The sequence below is a fragment of the Microplitis demolitor genome, chromosome 8 (genome assembly GCF_026212275.2).
Source record: "Microplitis demolitor isolate Queensland-Clemson2020A chromosome 8, iyMicDemo2.1a, whole genome shotgun sequence".
Taxonomy (NCBI): Eukaryota; Metazoa; Arthropoda; class Insecta; order Hymenoptera; family Braconidae; genus Microplitis; species Microplitis demolitor.
The window spans coordinates 2,510,514-2,535,922 of NC_068552.1; the positions used below are offsets into that span (position 1 = coordinate 2,510,514).

Here is a 25,409-nt window from a genome sequence, read left to right on the forward strand (position 1 = left end):
TACGATAATACAATAAAATAAATACATTTTTTATAATTTCATTTGATTAAAAGAAAATATTTACTTGAATAAAATTGATTTAGAAAATTATTATATTTTTTTTTTTGTGGTACAAATTTCGTAGCGTGATATAAATTTGTACGCAAAAAAAGGTGTAGTCGAATTTACCACAATTAGGAATACATATACTAGACTGAGTAAGGTACCCGTGGGTAATAATGCCTGTTGAGTAATAAGGCATAAGGGACAGAAATGATATTTAAAATAATCGCCTCCGCTAAAGAATACACGGAGAGAAGAGAATAGTAATAATTACCATTCTACATGGTAACCAGTCCTATTTTTTGAAGCATTGGAATCGTTACTATGTAACATGAGAATGATTACCATACTTCTGGTAATATTTACCATGCGACATAGTAATCATGCTACTGGTAAATATTACTTTGTCGCATAGGAATCAAAGCCATGCTAGAATGGTACTGTCCCATGCTGAATAGCGTGAAAGCAGTTTCAATATTAAACGCTGATATATAGTATATACGTCCGATATAACTTGTACATATATTAATCTTAATTACAACTTATATCAATAACTATTATTTTATTGAAAATTATCAATCATACGAAACTCAAGTATTATTTGACAAAGTATCATTGTTTACTGTACTCTGATTTACAATGTTATTCTACTACACGCATCGTCACTGCGGCAGACGGAAAAATGTATATTCCAAAGTGCTGGATTTAATATTTTTAATTTAGATAATTGTTAACTTCCTCTACATTAATAATTCATAATTAATAATTTTACTTGCAATAAAATATTAATTAAATATATTTTCAATAAATAATTAAATTATTATAATATTTTTCTAATAAAAATAACCCATGTTAAAACATGTTAATGTTAATATTTATTATTTTATTTAAAAATTTTTAAATCAGTTAATAATTTATTCATCATTAATTAAATAACCTAATTTTTTAATTATAAAACCTTATTTTAATATTAACCTTACTACCTTCAATTGGAAGCAGCATCATCGAAATTGTAATAATTCCAATGTAGCCTAGGAATGATTCCAATGTAGCATGGTAATCATTACCATGCTAGCATAGTAATTATTACCATGCTAGCATGGCTAGCGTTACCATTCGACATCGGACAAATTACTATGTCAAATAAATAATACGGTTAAAAAAACTTGCGTTACCATGCTACATAGTAATAATTACTATGCTACATTGAAGAATATACCATTCACTTCTCTCCGTGTACTCTAGTAGTCTCTTTTGGTCCGGGAGATCAAAAACAGATTAAAATTTCGATAGAAGTTTAATAACAGACCAAGTAGTCCAAATACAGTCCAGGTAGACCAAACTCAGATCAAATTTTTCGACCCGGGTAATTACCAGCTTAGTGTAATAAATTGAACTCCAGCATTTTTTTACGTATACAATAATACAATAAAATAAATATTTTTTTTTTAATTTCTTTTTACTAAAAGAAAATATTTATTTTAAAAATCATTATCTTTTTTTGGGAAATAAATTTTCTAGTGTGATATAAATTTGTGTTTATGTTTGAATGAAAATGCTAAACGTTAGCTGAATTCAAATAAGCTATATTTCAATTACAATTATCAAATGCTGATTAATTTTATTCGAAAATGGAAATGACGGTTTCAAAATTAATTCTTCATTTAATATTTCACTCAGCACGTTGCTGGTATAAATATAGTTATATATTGTACTATTTTATTTTATATATAACGTGAAACCAATTACTAATTGCAACATAATAAATTGATGACATGTAAATTACTAAAATCCTACTGAAATTTCATAACCACACTAATGTATAGATACTACAGGAGTGAGTATGCTCTCGAATTTATCTTGTCTCTTTATCTCTAGTCCTTCGTCATTTTCCATTAATTAATTCAGTGATTGTTAACGACTATGACAGATATTTCCATGATAATCCCGTGGGTTCATGGACGAGTCCGATGATAACATACACTTTTCAATTCTGTTAACTCTATTAAAAGAATATTGTACTTGGATAACTGAGTGAAAATTTTTCATTCAATTATATGAATTTTATAAAAGAAGTAAATTTTCATTTTAGTTTTTTTTTTTTTTTTATATCCGGGAATTTTGAATGATGTTAATTTTTTTAATACTTTTTTTTCCAGAAGAAAAAATGTCCCAATTAAGGTACCGGTGGGTAATTAAGCGTAGCTAAGGGAAATTTTGAATAAAATCGAAAACATTGCATAAAATTATCGAAATCTATCATTAATCTTTATGTCAATGAATTAGTCGTAAAATGTAATGAAGTAATAGCAGTTTTTATCATAAACAAACAAAAAATTATACTTTTACAAAAACTATACGAATAGGCCTTACTTTGCAACGGAAGGGTAATAAGGCCTGCCGGTTAAACGAACTGGAATAGTTTAACTATACTTAATAAAATTAGTATTAGAGATGAATCATCACTTAAATTTAGCAACAATAGTTTTTAAAAGTCAGAAGTTTAGATTGCTTTGCTCAACAGCACTTAGAACTATCAGTATTAAGAATGGGCGATGTACATCAATGTTTCGACTATCGATGTTTTTTCCGGAAACATCGATTTTTTTGGTCGATTTTTTTTAAAGTCGAAACATCGATGTTCGATGTAATTTAATGAACCATCAACATCGAAATAAATTTCAACTAGAAATTCGAATAGCGCGCTACGAGCGAGCCTTAATTTCAATCAATAAGGAATTGTGTCCCATTTTTTTGCAAGTTTCGACTATTGACTAACTTCAAGTTTCGTTGCATTTTTATTTGAAGGATTTTAAAAGCTTTCAATGATTGAAAACCTATAAATTAATATTTATAAATTATTTCAAATATTTTTATGAACATAAATATTTCAAATGGCTGGAAATGATATAATCATTTTACATGTACCTCGTAAGTACCTAGACAAAGTATATGACAATATTGAATTTAATAATAAATTTGTTCTTAATAGTAAATTATTGATTGATGAATAAATAATTTAACTTCCCTAACAGTATATTTTTATGATTAATAATTATTGATGATTAGATTATAATTAGTAATAATTTAGAATTATTTTTTTTTTATGTCAAATTTAGTTGTAATTATAACTTTTTCAAATTTTCGCGCGCATTTTTAACATTAATGTCTACAATCGATGTTTCGATGTTTTTGTCAAAACATCGATGGTTCGATGGTGAAAAATTTCGAAAATCGATAGTCGATTTTTTTTGCTAACATCGCCCATCCCTAATCAGTATTCTTTTTAAAAGTCAGAAGACTAGATTTTTTTTTATAATTTCTTCTACGCTACGACAGCACATGACGGAAGATGAAATATAGAAGACAAGAACGTGGTATCGGGACTCTATAAATTTGTCGTAAGATCTCTATACAAGACTCTTCTACTAGAGTAGCCTTTAGCGGAAGCGATTATTTGAAATATCATTTCTGTCACTTAGGCCATATTACCCGCGGGTACCTTATTTGTAGGGCACTAATTACTAATACCCTATTAAATTTCATTTTCCTGAAAGTCAACAGTATTTTCATTAATATTTTTGTTTACATCAAAATCGTATTAATGCTGTTGACAAACACCAATAATGAGTATTAACTTTTTTTTTGTTTTTTGAGAACAAAAATAAAAAAAGTATTGTGAAATTTTTTCATTGTTTGAAGTTTGAAATGTTATAGACAGGATTTTTTGTAGCCAATTTTTCAAGGAACAATTAAATATTACAGTGTATATGAACAATGAAATGCTTGTTTATCAAATATTGAAAAATGTCGAGTAAATAATATTGTTACAAAAATAACAAAAGCTTCCAATAACTGGTATGTTTACAGTTAATCCTTTGTTTCTCATTGACAGAGGCTATTTGATATCAAAATGGCTCGTATAGTATAAAAAATAAAGAACATGCTCCCAACATTAAATTCAAAATATACAACGACTTTTTTTAGTAATATCGACAAGTTTAACTTTAATTGAAATATTTTCATGAATTTCTTTGTTTTTTATAAATTGATTATTATTAATGTCGTTTTCAAAAATGTTATATATATATGAGTACTCCGATTATTTTACGACGAAAGTGTGCGTGCGTCGGTCACTGATTTGGACGCCGATTTTTTTTTCGAAAGTACGTCAGGAAAGAAGGTGATCCTGAAAATTTGAGCTCAAAACACCCAAATCCGGCCACAGGAGAATTTTTTTAATTTTGAAAAAAGTCAATTTTTTGGTCATTTTTGAAAATTTGTATCTCAGCTTCCATATAACTTAGAAAGTTTTTTCTTGCGGTATTCTGCTCTGTGTACACTCTACTTTCAATAAAAAATAGATGTTTGCTTTAAACTAATATCCGGCTTAGATAAGAGCTTCCAACGAAATTAATGAATTAGTAAAATTTTACTTATTTATGAAATCCTCTCAAATCTACAGTTTTTAGAGTTGAATTATAATGCTGCTCTGCGAGTACTGTATTACCACCTTCGATGCACGTCCGGTATCGATAAAACACCTGCTGCCTTATCTGCTAGGAGATATTCCGCAAGTTGTTGAGAATGACCATTGTCGTATTCATTGGAACGTTGCATTCGCAACAACTGGGAAAATTGATCTTAACAAACCTGATATTGTGCTCTTCGATGAAAACAGTCTAACACTTATGTCATTGAGCTCTTAGCACTTGCCTCAGCAACTCATACTACATCACGATTAAAAAAAAGAGCACAAGCAACATATCAGGATCTCCTGTTTGAAATTGGCAAACTTCACCCGGGCTACCGTGTCAAGCTTATTATACTCATTGTTGGCGTCCTTGGAGGGATGGGATAGTCTTTCGTACCTGCGTTAGCTAGAATACCAACTTGTTCATTGCAAGCTGAGTTTCTGGCTTCGCGGATGCAGAACGCTATAATTCTCAAATCCCTCCTACTTAGGCAACGGAATTCGGACTGCTGCACTTGACCATTTTGTTAGAGCATCGTAACAGTAATGGATGGTGCTCAGAAGTGGGACTCGGACGAGTCAGACTACCGAGGATAACCCCCGAAGCTTTTTAACGAACAAATTAAAAAAATACTAATAATTGTAATAAAAATGATACCTATAAAAACATTAAAATGAAGTTTATTTTATGAAGTGTTGTTTTCTTTCATAACTTGTGGTATGCAGATTTTCATTCATTGAATATTCATAGAATATCAATGTATTTCCATTTAAATTTTGATATCGTATTTTATACAGTAGACTATATACGTAATCAGATCCTTTTTTTCCCTTATTTTTGATACTTATTAAAACCTCTTTCAACAGTAACATCATTTCCCTTGATATTGTGATTCTCTACTTTTCTGCTGACGACTAAGTAAACAAAAATGAAAGCGGAGTGAAATAAAATAAATGCGTTATAGTATGTCCTCTGAATAAATATTTTATAGATTCGGGGAGATCGGAGTTTTCTTCGGGTTGGTTGTCATAGTGGTCATCGGTGATGATCGGGTCATCGATCGGCATCGAAGAATCGCGAAGACATCACCTCCCTTTCGACGCCAATTTTCCGACGCTGATCAATGTTTGTATTTCGTTCGTTTCTTTCTTTTATGACCGTTGTGACAACCAACCCGTGAGACAACCATACCCGGTCTCCCCTACGTCATTTCTTTACATAGGCTCGTTTCATTGCGAAATTAGTAATTGATCACAATGAGAACATTCGAAAACATTCTTAGAATTTTCTATAGAAGTACCATTTTATAAATTAAAACCATCATCAATAAACACTTGAATTCATTTTCATTATTAAATTTTTCGGTCATCCAGAATATTTTATAAAAGCTTCTGTATAATATTACTTTTTTTAGTGCACGCAAAAGTATTTAATGTACACTAAAAGCTTAACTACGTTTCCCACGAGTTGAATTTAAGATAAGAAAGTCTACCATGCAATTCTAATAATTTAACTGACAAAAAAGTTTTGTAGTTAAGAAGTAAGCTTAATTAAGAATACCATTACAACTTTTTTGTCATTTTGTTTTAACTTCTGACTTTGTTGTGAATATGTTCCAAGTTTTTAAATACATAATTGATTTCAATTATTAACAATGGATATTTATTTCTGTTAAGAATAAAAGTTTAGTGTCAACTTTGCATTTTTTATTATTTTTACGTAATGGTTAATTATTTAAATGAAAATGCCACCTGACATCAAAAATGGAAGTAGATTCTTCAAAAGAAGTAAGTAACTATTGTAACGAATGTGAAACTGATCTTTAGAATATTTGAATAACTACAAAACAAATGCCTTTTTCTCTTGTTTTTATATATGCGTAACTAAAGTTGATCAGTCTCAATTTGACAGCATAATAGCTTACTTCTGGATTCGATAAACTATATCTTTGATTGCCTTTTCTTTTACTGCTGTTAATTGTGGTGTTATTTCTCATTTAAGTGTGTTATCATTGTAGTATAAGTGATATTAATTTATAAGTTACCAGTTACTACTATTTGGTGTCAGAAGTGTGTATAACCTTCCAGTTACCAATTACTAAACTATCAGTTCTGATGAGAAACACTGAAGCTTTAGTTTTTTCGCGAACCAATGGTTTAGTGTTAATAGTGTGTTTAGTGCTATTCCTGTGTTTAATGTGATTAGTGTGTTTAGTGTCATTAATTTGAATTTCACAGTAGAGTAGTACCGACTATTTGGATTACTAATGAACACTATTGAAACCTGGTTAGCACTTATCACTTCCAGTAATATGTAAAGATTCACTAATCAGACTACCAATGATCACTAATGGAAGAGTATTCAAAAGTAGCCACTTCCAATAGTGTTGGAAGATCCATTAGTGCTCCGACTAATGAACACTTTTAGAACATTATTCAAAACGAGCCACTTTCAATAGTGTTGCAAGATCCATTAGTGCTCCAACTAATGAACACTAATAGAAGAGTATTCAAAAGTAGCCACTTTCAATAGTGTTGCAAGATCCATTAGTGCTCCGACTAATGAACACTAATAGAAGAGTATTCAAAAGTAGCCACTTTCAATAGTGTTGCAAGATCCATTAGTGCTCCAACTAATGAACACTAATGGAAGAGTATTCAAAAGTAGCCACTTCCAATAGTGTTGCAAGATTCATTAGTGCTCCAACTAATGAACACTAATAGAAGAGTATTCAAAAGTAGCCACTTTCAATAGTGTTGCAAGATCCATTAGTGCTCCGACTAATGAACACTAATAGAAGAGTATTCAAAAGTAGCCACTTCCAATAGCGTTGCAAGATCCATTAGTGCTCCGACTAATGAACACTAATAGAAGAGTATTCAAAAGTAGCCACTTTCAATAGTGTTGCAAGATCCATTAGTGCTCCAACTAATGAACACTAATAGAAGAGTATTCAAAAGTAGCCACTTTCAATAGTGTTTCAAGATCCATTAGTGCTCCAACTAATGAACACTAATAGAAGAGTATTCAAAAGTAGCCACTTTCAATAGTGTTGCAAGATCCATTAGTGCTCCAACTAATGAACACTAATGGAAGAGTATTCAAAAGTAGCCACTTCCAATAGCGTTGCAAGATCCATTAGTGCTCCGATTAATGAACACTAATAGAAGAGTATTCAAAAGTAGCCACTTTCAATAGTGTTGCAAGATCCATTAGTGCTCCGACTAATGAACACTAATAGAAGAGTATTCAAAAGTAGCCACTTTCAATAGTGTTGCAAGATCCATTAGTGCTCCAACTAATGAACACTAATAGAAGAGTATTCAAAAGTAGCCACTTTCAATAGTGTTGCAAGATCCATTAGTGCTCCGACTAATGAACACTAATAGAAGAGTATTCAAAAGTAGCCACTTCCAATAGCGTTGCAAGATCCATTAGTGCTCCAACTAATGAACACTAATAGAAGAGTATTCAAAAGTAGCCACTTTCAATAGTGTTGCAAGATCCATTAGTGCTCCAACTAATGAACACTAATAGAAGAGTATTCAAAAGTAGCCATTTTCAATAGTGTTGCAAGATCCATTAGTGCTCCGACTAATGAACACTAATAGAAGAGTATTCAAAAGTAGCCACTTTCAATAGTGTTGCAAGATCCATTAGTGCTCCAACTAATGAACACTAATGCAACACTATTAACACTAATCACATCCAATAGTGTTGTAAGATTCACTAGTCAGAGTACTAATGGTCACTAATGATCACTTATAAAACATTTATCAACACTAACAAATTTTCAAAAGCGTTTATTAGTGTTCAGTAGTTTTTTTTCCGTAAGGGAATAATCATAGAATACTTAATATCTTAATAAATAATTAAATTATTAATTATAAATAAAATACGCAATCAAGTACAGACTTATCATTCAGGCGGACTTATAACGTGACTATGAAAATAATTACGTACGCACCCACACACTTGTAAAGTAGCAGAAGTATAATCGACTAATGAGCAGAAGTGGGGGTACAGGAATTCTGAGAATTATATTACCCTACAGCCCTGCAGCCGGGTTCATAATTCGATTCGAGTGTACAAATGTGTATTACTTCAGAAGAAAAATGTACTTTGTTAATTATCAATACGTTAAATTATTAACTAAACTTTGAATGAGCTTTTCGATTATATTTAGATAAAAGATAAAATATGAAATACCTGAAAAAGAATTAATTTTTTTATTATCATAAAAATCGGAGTATCCTCTAAACGCAAAAAATATTATGATAAAATAAAATCGTTAACGCTTAATAAAATAAAATAAATAAAAGGTTATAAATTTTAAATCCTTTTTATATTTCATGCAGAGGATAAATAGTCATCTAAAAAAAAATAATTTTTTTTTTAGTTAGGTGAAATCGTGGATTTTAATTTTACTTTAATATAAGAGTAAAACGGCCTTAAAGTTTATAATACGGATTATATATATATATACATAAATAAATGGAAAAAAAGAAAGTAAAGGTAAAGGGTCATGAAGAGGCTCAGCCAGATTATGAAACTGGCAGCTGTGTGTTGGTACTTCTTCTCACGAAGCCAAGCGTATTCGCGCAGAAATAACAAGAGAAACTCAAAGTGATTTCCTCTTCACCTTTTGAAATTTCCGCCATATCATTTTAAATGTGTGTATATTATATTACAAAAAAATACAAAAGCAAAAAAAAAAACTTTGCAAACACTCGAGTATTATTGAGTTTTCAAAACTATCCATACTTTTAAATTGCCATTTTCATTCAATTAAATAAATTTTCCTTAAAAGGGAGTTATTGATTACAGCCCGATTTCCGGAACTCGGGTTTTGAATGGAAGTCAATGTTTTTAGGTCTCACAAAACCATTTTAACAGCTTTCGGGATAATGGCCACACAATTTTAAGAAATTTTTTAATCCCCATTTTGTCACATAAATTTAATTTTATATAAAAAAAACTTGCAATGACTTATTTCTGCGCACCTTTCTCGATGAAAACACCACTTCTTTTATAATACAAAGATAAACGAATCTCTAATAGGAATGAGCGACATAGATGTTTCGGCTATCGATGTTTTTTTCGGGAAACATCAATTTTTTTGGTCGATTTTTTTTAAAGTCGAACATCGATGTTCGATGTAATATAATGAACCACTGACATCGAAATAAATTTCTACTAGAAATTTAAATAGCGCGCTACAAGCGAGCCTTAATTTCAACCAATAAGGAATTGTGTTCCATTTTTTTGCAAGTTTCAACTATTGACTAACTTCAAGTTTCGTTGCATTTTTATTTGAAGGATTTTAAAAGCTTTCAATGATTGAAAACCTATAAATTAATATTTATAAATTATTTTAAATATTTTTATGAACATAAATATTTCAAATGGCTGGAAATGATATAATCATTTTACATGTACCTCGTAAGTACCTAGACAAAGTATATGACAATATTGAATTTAATAATAAATTTGTTTTTAATAGTAAATTATTGATTGATGAATAAATAATTTAACTTTCCTAAAAGTATATTTTTATGATTAGTAATTATTGATGATTAGATTATAATTAGTAATAATTTAAAATTATTTCATTTTTATGTCAAATTTAGTTGTAATTATAACTTTTTCGAATTTTCGCGCGCATTTTCAACATTGATGTTTACAATCGATGTTTCGATGTTTTTGTCAAAACATCGATGGTTCGATGGTGAAAAATTTCGAAAATCGATAGTCCGATGTCGATTTTTTTTGCTAATATCACCCATCCCTCTTTAATTCGATTTTCCTAAATATAAAAATAATCTGATCAAAAGTTCATTGCAAGTTCTATAAAAAAAAATATTCAGAATAATCCTTATAAAATTGTCGTTTTCAATGTAAAAATATTTTAATGTCCATATCAAACTTATATTCACTCGAGGTTATTTATTTTCACGTCATTTTATGCCGCTATTTCTATACAATATGCAAACTCACACAACAATATTCAACTTGTCAGTTTATTTAGACACGAGAAATCAGATCCGACTCACTTGCATTTTTAACTCTCGTGAGAGTTAAAAAATATTTCTTCCTCAGAGATTATCACTGATTTTCTTTCATTGGTGCTCACAACCCATGACTTTTCTATTATCTATGGTTATATGCAACACTCCAATCCGTCACACTGTCTACTTCTCTTTGTGTCAAATATATTTTTCACTTGATAAAAAAATTTTCTTTTTTCTTTCTCGATGGTTATTTTTTTCATTCATTTTAAAATCCATTTTAATCAATTACGTACTATATATTATTATACTATATTCTACTAGATATATAATGGATCGTAGTGACTATTTGCTTTTGGAATAAATTTAAAAGCTGCAATTTTATTTTTAAGATTGTTTTGAAATATTGTTTGAATAAGAGTCAATATATATATATATATATATATATATATATATATATATATATATATCCATGTACATAAACATATATATCGTATCTGTATACAGAGTAAAGGTAAAACAAACGTCTGGGACAGAGACACGACGAATCGCAAGACAGAGGATGCTGAAAGTAACGGGAGTAGAGTGCAGTTGGCATACGACCACGCCCGTTGCATTTGCTGGCCGCGCTTTTTCATTCCGTTATTTACTTCTGCTTTCTTTTCTCCTTTTCTTGCTTCATACATTTTTTTTCTTTTTTTACATTTCTGTTTTTTTTTTTGTTTATTCTCAGAGCTTACTCGCAATTTTCCATTTTTCTGTCCATAGTACTTGGTAAGTTGTGCAACAAGAAGTCATATATATATATATATATTCACAAGCGTAAAACTTAGGCAGATGATTAAAAACCATTCATTCATATATTTTTTTTTTTTTGACTAGTCAAATATATAAAATTCAATTAAAAAAAAAAAAATTACGAGCATTAATTTGTTATTTCATCTGCAATATCTTTATTTGAACACAAAAAAATACGTAAAAAAAAAAAAAAATTAAATGAAGTATTTTTTACGGCATGTTCATAAGTACAAATTACTACGAAAATATTTTTCGTAGAACATTGCACACATTTTTTTAAAGTAAATGAGAATACTTTTGTAAGGGATGCTTTAAATTTCTCAACAATTTACGTAATCATGAAAGTTATAAAAATAACTATGATGCTAAGCTAAGTCTGTAAAAAATCAGGAGTAAATCCGGAGTAAATATGGATTTTATTCCAATCCACATTCGCTTGGGTCCGGAGCTTTGATACTTGAAAAATATTTATATTTGATAGAAAAAGCATCAGAAATTAAATAAATAAAAAATCATCCACTCCCCAATAACTCTTATTCGGAAATAAATTTCACTCCGAAAGGGAGTGAATAAATGAAGAGTCATGTACTCTGCGTTCACTTCACATATTTTTTAAGTGTACAAAAAAATACATACACGAAAAATTTTGTGTTAAAATTAACCGTGGTTAAAAATACTGATTGAAAAGAATTGAGAAGCGGTCACTTCATGCAAATTGTATATCTATATATACAAACAAAAGAATTGAAATTATTGAAAAGAATTCGAATTTCATCATTTTTAATTCTCTTCAATCAACATTTTTAAACAGGGAACATAAATCGTGTGTTGTAAATGGTCTACACAGATTTTTGTGTTAATTCAAGACATTGAATCTGATGTTTTGACAAAAAATTGGTGTAAATTTAACAGACTTTTCGTGTTAAAATTAACTAATAAGGTACCCGTAGGTAATAAGGCCTGTTGGGTAATGAGGCCTAAGTGCTAGAAATAATATTTAAAATAAGTGCTTTCGCTAAAGGCTACTCTAGTAGAAGGATTTTGCATAGAGATGTTACGAAAAGTTTATAGAGTCCTGATACCACGTTCCCTGCCTTCTATATTTCGTCATCCGTCATATGCTGTCGTAGCGCAGAAGAAATTATAAAACACAATCTAGTCTTCTGACCCTTAAAAAGGATACTGAAAGTGTTAAATGTTGTTGTGCAAAGCAATCTAGTCTTCTGACTCTTAAAAAGTATTGTTGCTAAATTCAAGTGATAATTCATCTCTAATACCAATTTTATTAAGTATAGTTAAACTATTGCAGTTTGTTTAACCCGTAGGCCATATTACCTTACCATACTAAAATAAAGCCTCCCGGGTCGAAAAATTTGATCTGATTTTGGTCTACCTGGATTGTATTTGGACTACTTGGTCTGTTATTGAACTTCTATCAAAATTTCGATCTGTTTTTGATCTACCCGGACCGAAATATTTGATCTGATTTTGGTCTAATTAGACTATTTGATTTGTTTCTGACCTTTCACAAAAATTTTAAGCTGTTTTCGACCTGTTGTTTTAAAAAACAATTGCGTTACGGGCAGACAAAACTAGATTAATTCTTGAACTTTAAAAAATTTTAGTTCTGAAAATTTGCAAGGACAAAAGTAGATTAAATCATTGACTCGTAATATTTTTATTTATGGGCAATATTTATAAAAAAAATATTAAGTTACAGAATTGATTATGTTTTGTTTACTATTTATTTCGTGTCTTTTGTTTAAAAATGTCGGCAGTTAATGAAAGTTTGACAGCTTAATTTTTAGTTTTCTTGACTGAATATTTATAGCATTGAACAAAAGTGATAAAATAACTCTTAAAATGTCGAAAAATTTTTCTTATTTGCCGAATAAAATCGAAAATATTTTGGCATTCGAAAATATCAAAATTCTTGTGACGTCTTATTACGGAAGCGCATTAGCGTTTCAAATATTAAGAAAATTAAAATAACTTTATAATATAGTTTATTATTATTATCATTATTTATATTTTTAAAAATCCTGTTTTAGATCTAAAAGTGATTGAAAACAGGCTAAAAATTATAGTAAATAAAGTTTGTTTTTGTCCTCAAAAACAATTGAACACAGACCAATAATTATAACAAAAAAGTTCGTTTTTAGTCTAAACCCGATTTACAACAGACTAAATATCATATGAAAATAAGTTTGATATTGGCCTGGATAAGGAATAGTAAGGGCAAAAACAGATTAAATTCCTCTATAAAATAAATACGATTTATAAACTTGAATTAAAGAAAAATTATTGGAATTTATCATTTATTTTAAAACAGATTTACTTTTTTGACCCGGGCTATTCGTATGGTTTTTGTAAAAGCATAATTTTTTGTTTGTTTATGGAAAACATTACCGTTACTTCATTACATTTAATGGCTAATGTATTGACATAAAGATTAATGATACATTTCGATAATTAAATGCAATTTTCTATTCTTTTCAAAATCTTCTTTAACTAGGCTTTATTACCCATCGGTATCTTACACCAAATGTTTAACTGTGTAATAAAGGAAGAAAAAAATTAAGAAAGTATTTTTTTACAGTATGTTCATAAGTTCAAATTACCAGGAACATGTTTCTTATAGAACATTACACACATTTTTTCAAGCAAATGAGAATTTTTTTCAAAGGAATGCTTTAAAGTTCTCAACAATTTACATAATCATACAAGTTATATAAATAACTTTGATGCAAAGCTTGCAAACATGAAATATCGAGTAAATAAATAAAGCGCATCTCCACAATTTTTTAGATTCATTTAAAATAAATTTTAGGTAATGAGTTCCTTTGAAATTACATACATCATAAAGTAAAATTAGAGTAATTAGATATAATGAATAGAAAAAATTAAAACTGTTAAGATAATTAATTATAAAAATAGTGTTAAGTGATACTTACATTTTTAACTCCTTTTTTCAACTGCTTTGATCCTTTCCACCATGTGAAATTCGCTGGTGGTTTCGAACCAGCACTACGACATTTTATTTCATACCGTTTTCCCGCTGAGACAATCCGCTCTTTTCCCACGATCTTTACCGACAGTGGTCTCACTGAAATAGAACCAAAGTATATTCAGTGAAAGAAGCTTTCAAGCTCTTTAGCAAAATTTAAATTATTATAAAACGGTAAGTAAAACTATTTATTTATGTAATAATTTAAGCACCTTTGCGAAATATTATTTTTATAAAAAATTTCATTAATTATATTTATTGAATACTAGGTAAAACTAAAAGTAGTAAAAAAAAAATACGTGACCTGGATGTCGATGAATAAATTTTTTATTCATTAAATAAATATTTTCTTTTTATTAATATTTTTTTTTTGTTCTTTAGAATGTCATGCGCTCCAATTTATTCAGAATATTATTTATCTATTTTTATTGATACAATAAAAAAAAAAAAATTTTTAGGTATTCACTTGCTCTGAGTTTTATTTTAAATTCTCGTTAGTGATCTGAATGTTCCATTAAGACTGGCATTGTTTGATTTTAATTTCCGCGCTTTAGTGATATGAGTGTTCGCAGCACGAGTGTGTCCGACAATGCCACATAATAATAATAATAATAATATAAGCATACAACGCTTTGCTGGCTGGTTGCGTAAGCTGTTTAAGTGGTATATTATTCCTCGGAAAACTTTGCTCATTACAAGCTCGTGTGTTTGTCTGAGTTTAAATTACAACAAAATAAATATTTAAAAAAAAACGTTTATCCTGGGATGCAGTATCGCTATAATTAAATATTTTTCGGAGGTAAAAATAAAATTTTTGATTGTAAAATAATGAGGGGGGTAATGAGGACACTGGAATTTTTTATTGCACGCCTCGAACGCGAAGTGGAGAGGTTGTGCTTTATAACGGACTTGTCAAAGTCACGCGATGTTTTCGCATTGAACTGTATATATTATTTTCATATTACACTTACATGTTATAAAAAGCGCATTAATCTAAAGAGGAAACACTAATTAATATGACTGATGCTTTCATCAAGTTGTCCGACACGTATTACAATAAAAAAAAGTTCAATAAAAAATATGTATCTTGGACGTCAGTTAGTCTGTAGTCCAAAAAAAGTCTATGGCACAGATATCTAGTAAACGGCTTGACAAAATGACTTTATTTTTTTTTTCACTGTCTTCAGAATTATGCAAAGAAGGTCCTTTTCGAAAATCACTACTGTAGTCCTTCTCGTTTTTTTTATAATAAATCATTTCTGTTAAAACCGGCACCATGTAAACAAACACGCACTGCAGCCATTTTTTATTTTATCGGAAATGTTTTTTTTTATCATCGAACTTTGCTGATATAATAAGTTTCTACTTTACCATCAGATAATTTTTTTTTATTGCCAACTGTCATAGAATTAACTAAATTAAAAAAAAAAAAAGACGAATTTCTTTCTAGATGTTTATTAAAAAATTTTGTCATTAAAAATGAAAATAAATAATTTATATATTTTATTGTAACATGAACGTTCGAGGCGTGCACTTTTGGATGTTCCAAACTTTTTTAAATTTTAGTGTGTATGCAGCAGTAGATTTTGACTTTGTTCCTATTTGTTTTTTTTAATAACTAAAAAAATGAGGTCTAAGACAAGAGTACGTTAACACCTTGCTAGAAACAATGCATTTAACAGGCTTGCATTAATATTACACATAAGCCCGTTTTCCCCCACTTCCCCGTACAACGAAATGTATTACAATCCAAAGTAGGCTAAGTTCTACGGTTTTATATTTAACAAAATTTTCAGCAATATCTTGATCTATAAAAAATCATTGTTCACCAATTTATTATGAACAACTGTATGGTAGGATCTACTCATTGCTCACCTTTTTTTTTTTGTATAAAACTACACGGAAAAAAATAATCGGTAGCAGTTACCAATTGACAATCGGTTGCGGCTACCGAAAAATAATAGGTAGTAGCTACTAATTGTCAATCGGTAGCGGCTACTGAAAAATAATCGGTAGCAGCTACTGAACGCCAATCGGTAGCGGCTACTGAAAAATAATCGGTAGCAACTACTGAACGCCAATCGGTAGCGGCTACTGAAGAATGATAGGTAGCGGCTATTGAAAAATAATCGGTAGCAGCAACCAATTGCTAATCGGTAGCTGCTACCGATGATTTTTTTCCGTGTAATATATTCAAATATTGAATGAAAAATGCAATATGATTGATTCCAAAAACTAATAAAATCTACGTTTTGAATGAATTCATTAATTTCCATAGAAATATTTTCCTTTTCCTTCCGCTTATATTTCTGCAGAAAATCGTAAACTGATATAGTAGAAGTCAGAATTAAAGTTCGAGTTCAAAGTACTAGAGCCCAAAACTTGTTTTTTAGTTACGTCATAATTCAAGGAAAATGTACAACTTGAAATTTTTTTTTTTTTTTATTACATGGTGTAACTCTTAATTGCTTGCTATGATGAGGATAACTTGAAAAAAGTACTTTCAAAAGACATGCTAAGTAAGGTTCGTTAAAAATTTACGGCTCTTTGAGAGAGTAATAACATTCTTGCAGTACCTTAGAACTATTTAGACAGCTGAAATTCAGATATGAGTATAGTCACAAATGAGTTGAATTTCAAATCTAACTTGGTTTTCATTTCCAAAGAACAACAAAACAATTTTCATAATTTCGAGAAATATCTTCTCAATTCTACATCTGTACCATCGAGCAAAAGCAAGTAAGTAAGTATAACTCCTAGTGGTTATCTTGAGAAAAAAGCGGAAGGAACAGAAAGTACAAGATGAAATTGGGTTTGTTTAATTAAAAGAAAGCTGTAACAGGTTAAGTGAGTGGAACTTGGAAAATGAGTCAGTTTTCGTATCTTGTGATTTTCTTGCCCGAGGACCAGGTCTAATTTCTTTTTTTTTATTTTATTCATAATCATCAGGAGTAAAATTAAATGGTAAACTATCTGCAAGGTAAAATGACGCAATTGTATCTTAGCGAAGAAAATTATTCCGTGGGTGGTTACTATTAGTAATTGCCTACTGCTGTACTTGAGGCGAACGTGAAACTGGCTGAATCTGGCCAATTCTCACGATACGGATTTCCATCTAGTCTCATTACCATTACATTCAGAATTCCATGGATATATTCTACCCACAAATACTTATAGTGCCGCGTGTGTACTGGAATATATATTTGCATTAATATGTTCAATAACCATACAACAGATTTAGTATTTTTCACTTGTTTTTTGGTTATATATAACTAAGGTACCTGCGGGTAATAAGGCCTAGCTAAGGGAGTTTTTGAATAGAATCGAAAATATTGCATTTAACTATCGAAATTTATCATTTATCTACATTTCAATACATTAGCCACAAAATGTAATGAAGTGATGGTAATTTTTACCATAGACAAACGAAAAATTATACTTTTACAAAAAACATACGAATAGGCCTTATTTTACTACAGAAGGGTAATAAGGCCTACGGGTTAAACAAACTGGAATAGTTTGACTATACACTGATAGAAGGATTTGTTTAGGAGTAATAAATTGATTTATTAAATTTTTCTCAACTGACTTTTTTGGATTTAACAAATATTTAGTAATTATTAACAATATTTATTATGATGAAATAAGTAACTTCTTTATTATTAAGAAATATTTTTAATGCTAACAAAGCCTTATTAACATAAAAGAAATATTTGTTAGCACCAAACAAGGCTTGTTAATATTTAATAAATATTTCTTAGACGAATTTGTCGGTAGAGGGCTACACACGAGCCTGTAGTGCTGTACAAGTATTAAAAAAGCTATATGTGTGTGTCGTTGCGACGTCATATTGTTTACTCCGTTCTAGCTTGCATTGTTGGTTAAACGTAACCTACAACTGAAGCTCTCATATACTTAAATAATATTTATATCAGAAGTGTTTTGTAAATTGTCATCCATATTATGACTATGAAAATATGGAAGCCTTGTTAATTTTATTCAGTTCAATTTTAATCAAATATAAAACCATTAAAAACACATGTACTATCAAACGGATTTTATGTTATTTCTCAGCGTAGTTTAATATAAGAAATTTTAATTTGTTTATTCTAGTTATAGTGTTAATTACTATGAAATTGTATTTTGAAATTAAAAGAACAGAAAATTTTATACGATGGTTGTTTTAGTTATTTTTGTTTATAAATATAAATATTAATGAATGTGTGTAGCTGCATGCAAAAACATATATAGATATATATTCTTGAACTGTGTGATTTTATGAATTAAATTTTAATAAATAAGTTAATAGATAATTTCTTAAATATAAAAAAAAAATTTGTTCAAATAATAAAAAATATATTAAATATAAAATATTCATTTATTAATTATTAAAAAGTGATTCATTAAATGTTAAAAAGTGATTTATTAAATACTAATAAATCATTTTTTAAATGGAAAGAAATCGTTTATTAAATATTAACAAATCGTTTATTAGATGCTAAGAAATATTTATTAAATACAAAAAAATGATGTTTAAGAAATGATTTGTTAAATATTAATAAATATTTCTTAACTAAAGCTCCGTTAAGAAATAATTTGTTAAATATTAACAAATCTTTTTTAATACTAAGAAATCCTTCTATCAGTGTACTTAATAAAATAGGTATTAGAGATGAATCATCACCTAAAATTAGCAACAATACTTTTTAAAAATCAGAAGACTATATTACTTTGCTCAACAGCACTTAAAGCTATCAGTATCCTTTTTAAAGATCAGAAGACTAGATTGTTTTTTATAATTTCTTCTGCACTACGGCAGCGTATGACGTATGATGAAATGTAGAAGACAGGGAACGTGGTATCGGGATTTTATAAATTTTTCGTAGCATGTCTATGCAAGACCCTTCTACTAGAGTAGCCTTTAGCGGAGCCGATTGTTTTAAATATCATTTTTGTCACTTAGGCCTTATAACCCAAAAGGTCTTATTACCCACGGGTACCTTATATTATATAATCAGGTATATATAATCAGACCCGAAAATTGGCTTGATCTGACCATATAAGGTACCTACGGGTAATAAGGCCTAAATGACAGAAATTATATTTAAAATAATCATCTTCGCTAAAGGCTACTCTAGTAGAAGGGTCTTGCATAGGTGTTACGACAAATTTATAGAGTCCCGATACCACGTTCCCTGCCTTCTATATTTCGTCATCCGTCATATGCTGTTGCGCAGAAGAAATTATAAAAAAACAATCTAGTCTTCTGACTCTTAAAAAGGATACTGATAGTTTTAAGTGCTGTTGAGCAAAGCAATCTATTCTTCTGACTCTTAAAAAGTATTGTTGCTAAATTTAAGTGATGATTCATCTCTACTACCAATTTTATCAAGTATAGTTAAACTATTCCAGTTTGTTTAACCCGTAAGCCTTATTACCCTACCGAAGTAAAATAAGGCCTATTCGTATGTTTTTTGTAAAAGTTTAATTTTTCGTTTGTTATGGTAAAAATTACCATTACTTCATTACATTTTATGGCTAATATATTAAAATAAAGATTAATGATACATTTCGATAATTAAATGCAATATTTTTGATTCTATTCGAAATCTCCCTTAGCTAGGCCTTATTACCCGCCGGTACCTGATTCCTAATTTCTTGAACTATATCATAGTGCCCGACACTAATTGAAAGTAGTAGTCTTAACTAAGCACTTGTTTTGTTGTGGTAACTATTTAATATTATTTCTCAGAACTTATACTTCAGCAGAATTACTAATGTTTCAGAAATTGTACGATTATAATTTCATTTATTTAGCATCATTTAAGTCGTCGACGAATATAATTAAGGATTTTTCTTTATTATTTTTTTGTAACAAGAATACCATTTTTGACATAGTTACGTTCGCTATTGTCATTGTTTATTGAACTATAACACAGTGAAAAAAACTATGATATCATTGTACATTTTACAACAACATATGGGTTATCTAAACTGAGGGTAATATAGTGGAGGCTTCATTGAGCTATGTTTTTCATAATCCAGAATACCAGTTTTTTCTCTCAGTGTATACTAATTCTGGCAATATTTTTCTCTCTGTCCACTGCACATTCTAAAAATGTCGAATTATTTGATTACACAAATTCCATTATTATACAATTAGTGATTAAAAAAAAATCTATAGCTCTATTGAAATCTTTTACGTAAATTTTTATTTTATGCGATTCACGTGAACGATCAATCGAAAATTTCAATCATTAAGTGAATTAGTTAAATAAATTACCATTTGTGAGCACGTAGAAAGTTCTGACAATATTCATATGAAAAAAATTTAACAAAATATTTTATTGGTCACAATATTCTATAAAATACCCTCGTTATTTTTTTTTATTTTTCTGTTATTGAATTCCATCGTTTGATGGAAATATTTATCTGTTGGAAAAATCAAAGAAGTGAATGTTTATATACTCGACATAATAGAACTTTGTTCTTATAGAAACAGTGACTACACAGATTATCAACAGTAACTAAGATCTAGTTCTAAAGGGAATTTTAATGAGAGTTTACTCAAGAATCACTGACATCTACGCTTTAATTGTATCTTCTGGCGAGTTTAGTCTCTTGCTCACCCTTTAGGAAAATAACTCAAATAGTCTTGTTGGTCGTACACTAACAGGATTTATTAACTACAATGTAGTCTATTTTCATTTTCTCATGAGGGATCATAAGATCCTGATGTCACAATCCTGACTTTGTGACAGGCTTTGCTATTTCTGATGCAAGAAACTAAGCTTTAACTCAAATGTATGAATATACAGAATATAATATTCAGTTGTCAAATAAATACACACACCAGTTATTTTGAAAGTAAAGACCAGGTCTCGGAGCATATATGTATTTAATGTTCAAATAAATCCAAGGCATTGTATAATTTATGTATTACTTTTTACTTTTTTGGAACGTCAATTTTTTATTTATTTTGGAATAGGGATAGGCGATGTTAGCAAAGAAAATCGACATCGGATTATCGATTTTCGAAATTTTTCACTATCGAACTATCGATGTTTTGACAAAAATATCGAAACATCGATTGTAGACGTTAATGTTAAAAATGCGCGCGAAAATTTGAAAAACTTATAATTACAACTAAATTTAACATAAAAAAGAAATAATTTTAAATTATTACTAATTATAATCTAATCATCAATAATTACTAATCATAAAAATATACTTTTAGGAAAGTTAAATAATTTCTTCATCAATCAATAATTTACTATTAAGACGCGTTTTCATTTTTTTCTCTATTCGCACTCAACTGGATAAATGGTACTATCTCTGTTGCACTTGTACATTAAATAGGAACTTTGTCCAAGCTTTTCTCGTAAACAAATGGAAGTTATCAAAAAATTCAAGTGCACTTCGCTAGTTCATAGAGTAAAGCATCGGGTCTGTGTCTTTATTTTGCGTTTAGAGCTTTTATTTCAGAGAAAAGCTGAGACAAAATTATCTGAAAACCGTTCTTAAAAACAAATTTATTATTAAATTTAATATTGTCATATACTTTGTCTAGGTACTTACGAGGTACATGTAAAATGATTACATCATTTCCAGCCATTTGAAATATTTATGTTCATAAAAATATTTGAAATAATTTATAAATATTAATTTATAGATTTTCAATGATTGAAAGCTTTTAAAATCCTTCAAATAAAAATGCAACGAAACTTGAAGTTAGTCAATAGTTAAAACTTGCAAAAAAATGGGACACAATTCCTTATTGGTTGAAATTGAGGCTCGCTCGTAGCGCACTATTTGAATTTCTAGTAGAAATTTATTTCGATTTTGATAGTTCATTAAATTACATCGAACATCGATACTTCGACTTCCAAAAAAAATTGATGTTTCCCGAAAAAAACATCGACGTACATCGCCCATTCCTATTTTCGAATATATTTTCTATGTTAAAATACTTTGACCTCAGCTTAAAAATTTATGCATTGTTTAAAAATATATAAACATAAATTTTTAAATTTACACATAAAGCTTACGGTATATATATATATTTATATTTACATTTGAGAAATTTACTTTGGAATGCTTTGCCAACCGAACAATTTTCTCGCTTAGTCCGATTGCATCGTCAATTTATTTATTATATTTTCAGCAATAGTATGTAGTTAACCGTAAATCACGTCGCTATATGGACAACGTGACTATCAGTCCAATACAAAACATTACATTAAATTTAATATCTCAATATTGAAATCTATATATATATAGATATATATAGACAGAGAAAAATATGTATACACATTCCAATGTAGATTAATTCTTTTCTCGATATTCTATACCTTTTTTTAACATAAATATGGACGTATATATAAACGCTAGCACATATATGTTACATGGATAGATATATATGTATATATATATATATATATCTGAAAGTGCTTTTATATCATTTTTTTACATTCTTAACTTTCTGGCAATGCGACCAGCCGGTTGCACGTTATTAATGTTATCAATTGCAAAAGCTTTGATTGGTTTTTGACATTCCCATCACTCTTAGCCAATACGTGTCCGCATAACACCGATATCCGATTTTCAGTTCGGCAAATCTATGAAAAATGTTTCAATTTCGCACAAGCGAATTAAATATCGCACAGAATTGTTACTTTTTTTTTATTTATTTTGATCTGAAAGCAATTTATAGCTCGGAGAAAGATTGCCATTGACGTATTTATTCAAAAATTACTGTATATATTCACTTATATACTGCAACCATATTTTTTCGGGACTCTTATGGATCAGTAGCCAACAGAATACGACATGAATTATTGTTTGGGTTATCGTTCAAATTATTTTTAAGTTGGGCGCCAGGTGCTTTCCCGTATGAAAATATCATATATGGTTAAAATATATGATAAATATCAGAAAATATAAGTGGCCAATTTAACTATATTTTCTGATATATTTTTTATTTATATTAAAAAATATAATATTCATTATATACGAGTCCGTATATATTTAGCATATATGAAATATATATGTCGATCGCATACAAAAAATATATTTTTATCATATATGAAAATATATATTCTTGTCATATACGAAAACTATATTTTTTTCATGCATAAAAATATATATTTCTATCATATACGAAAAATATACTTTGATCATATATAAAAATATATATTTATATTATGTATGGAAGAAAAAGTTTCTTATTTGTATGACCAACTCTAATTGAATTAGATCTAAATTTTAATATACTCTTTAAATTGCAGATAAAATTTTCAAAATTAATTAATTTGATGCAAATATATGATATACCCATGTACATATACATACACTAAATAAGATATATGCTAAAATATATCAAAGGAAATATATGGTGGCATATAAAATATGAATTATATGCTATCATATTTTTCATTTCATATAAAAATTTTATATTTTTTGAATATAAAAGGAAATATATCAATACAGTATATTATAAGGTAAATGTAAATGTATATATAGCTTCATGTAAAAAATATAAGTTACATATATGGATTACATATATTTACTATTATATATAATTTTATATTAAATCGGCCAAAATCGCTATATGATTTTTTATAATATACAATATACTATATCATATATTTTTTTGTTGCAAACATATATGATTTTATATTTTTTAACCATATATTGTTTTTCCATACAGATTGATAATCACCAATAAATAAATCTCGTACTGAACCGCTTAATCGGTTTATTTTATCAATTTTATTAAAAGTATGACGAATAACTTTTTCTATTGTTTTGGAAGTATCGCATTGTGCTTGAGAATTTTTTTTTTAAGCTTCAAAAACTTGGTTTATTTTTGTTAGAAAGAAACAAAAAGTAAAAGAGCGAGCGTATTAAAAGTAAAAAAAAATGCATTATTTCTCAACTTCCTCATTTCACTCGATTCACCCTAAAATATATGAAATATATGTACATACATGTATAAATTTTTTAGGGTGATAAGAACCCTCGTTTTTTAAACGTATCAATATGTTAATCCGTATCAAAATAGCAGGCATCCATAAATTTAAGTGCAATCGATAATTTATTCGGCAACGTTTGTAACCGGATCGATTATTATCGGTTTTATACCATATTTTTTTCATCCTATACATATGGGATTTTATAGATTAAGCGCTTATGAGTGAGACTAAGCACACGCATTCTTGCTTTATATTTAATTACCATTTTTATTTTTACTGTAATACGTTATTTGTTACATAAATTTGTCGTGTTACATTCTTCGATCGTCAAGTCACCAAAAATACCCTAGAGGACTAAGACTAAGCCAGAGAATCAGCTGAACATTCCTGAGTGCTGGGTCATCGCTGGATTCGTGGAAAAACATAAATTAAAATAAGTGTTTGTGCAGATGATTTCCGTATTTGAAATATCATTTTTATATTTTATATTTCATCATATACGTATCCACCACAGAGGAAATCGCTACTATGCGCAAACAGCTTGCACTATTGATTGCCGAGTATAACGAAATGATTACCCAGGAACAACATCCGAATACACGGTCCAGAGAATATCGACACTTGCCCTCGAAAAGTGAAAAAATTTGACTACTGTAGACCAAACCGAGACCAAATTTCTCGTAAATACTGGCTTTGATCTATTAGTTTTTCTACACGGCTTGATGAAGTCGTAAGCAATACCCATAGGTTATCAGCTTTCTGCCGCAAACGGCAGGATTATTGAAACTTATGGTTTGTCAACAGTGATGACTTATCACAGACGCTCAATGTTGGACTGCATCGACTTTAAGCTGAATTTTATTGTTCGATGTCACTAAACTGATATTTAGGAAAGATCTCTTGGATCATTTTGATTTGTTAGTCGACCTCAAACGCAAATTCTTACGGAACGACATTACTGGTTTGTCATCTGGTTATTTACACGCAACGACAGCATTGAATAAAACAAGGCTGTTGATAACGTTTTCGTCTATACGAAACTGCGATGATAGCTCGTTGATATCACCTGGCCTGGTCCACCCAACAATAAGAAGAGAAAACACTC

General features: G+C 29.1%; 1 protein-coding gene across 1 annotated transcript in view; it reads right to left on the reverse strand.

Moving 5' to 3' along the window:
* LOC103580770 (hemicentin-2) overlaps window positions 1-25,409 on the reverse strand; it is a 167,709-nt gene that overhangs the window by 84,465 nt on the left and 57,835 nt on the right. Inside the window, exon 4 of the mRNA XM_014441311.1 lies at window positions 14,278-14,429. Within this exon, the coding sequence (XP_014296797.1) occupies window positions 14,278-14,429 (152 nt within the window). The remainder of the gene's footprint in view (window positions 1-14,277; window positions 14,430-25,409) is intronic.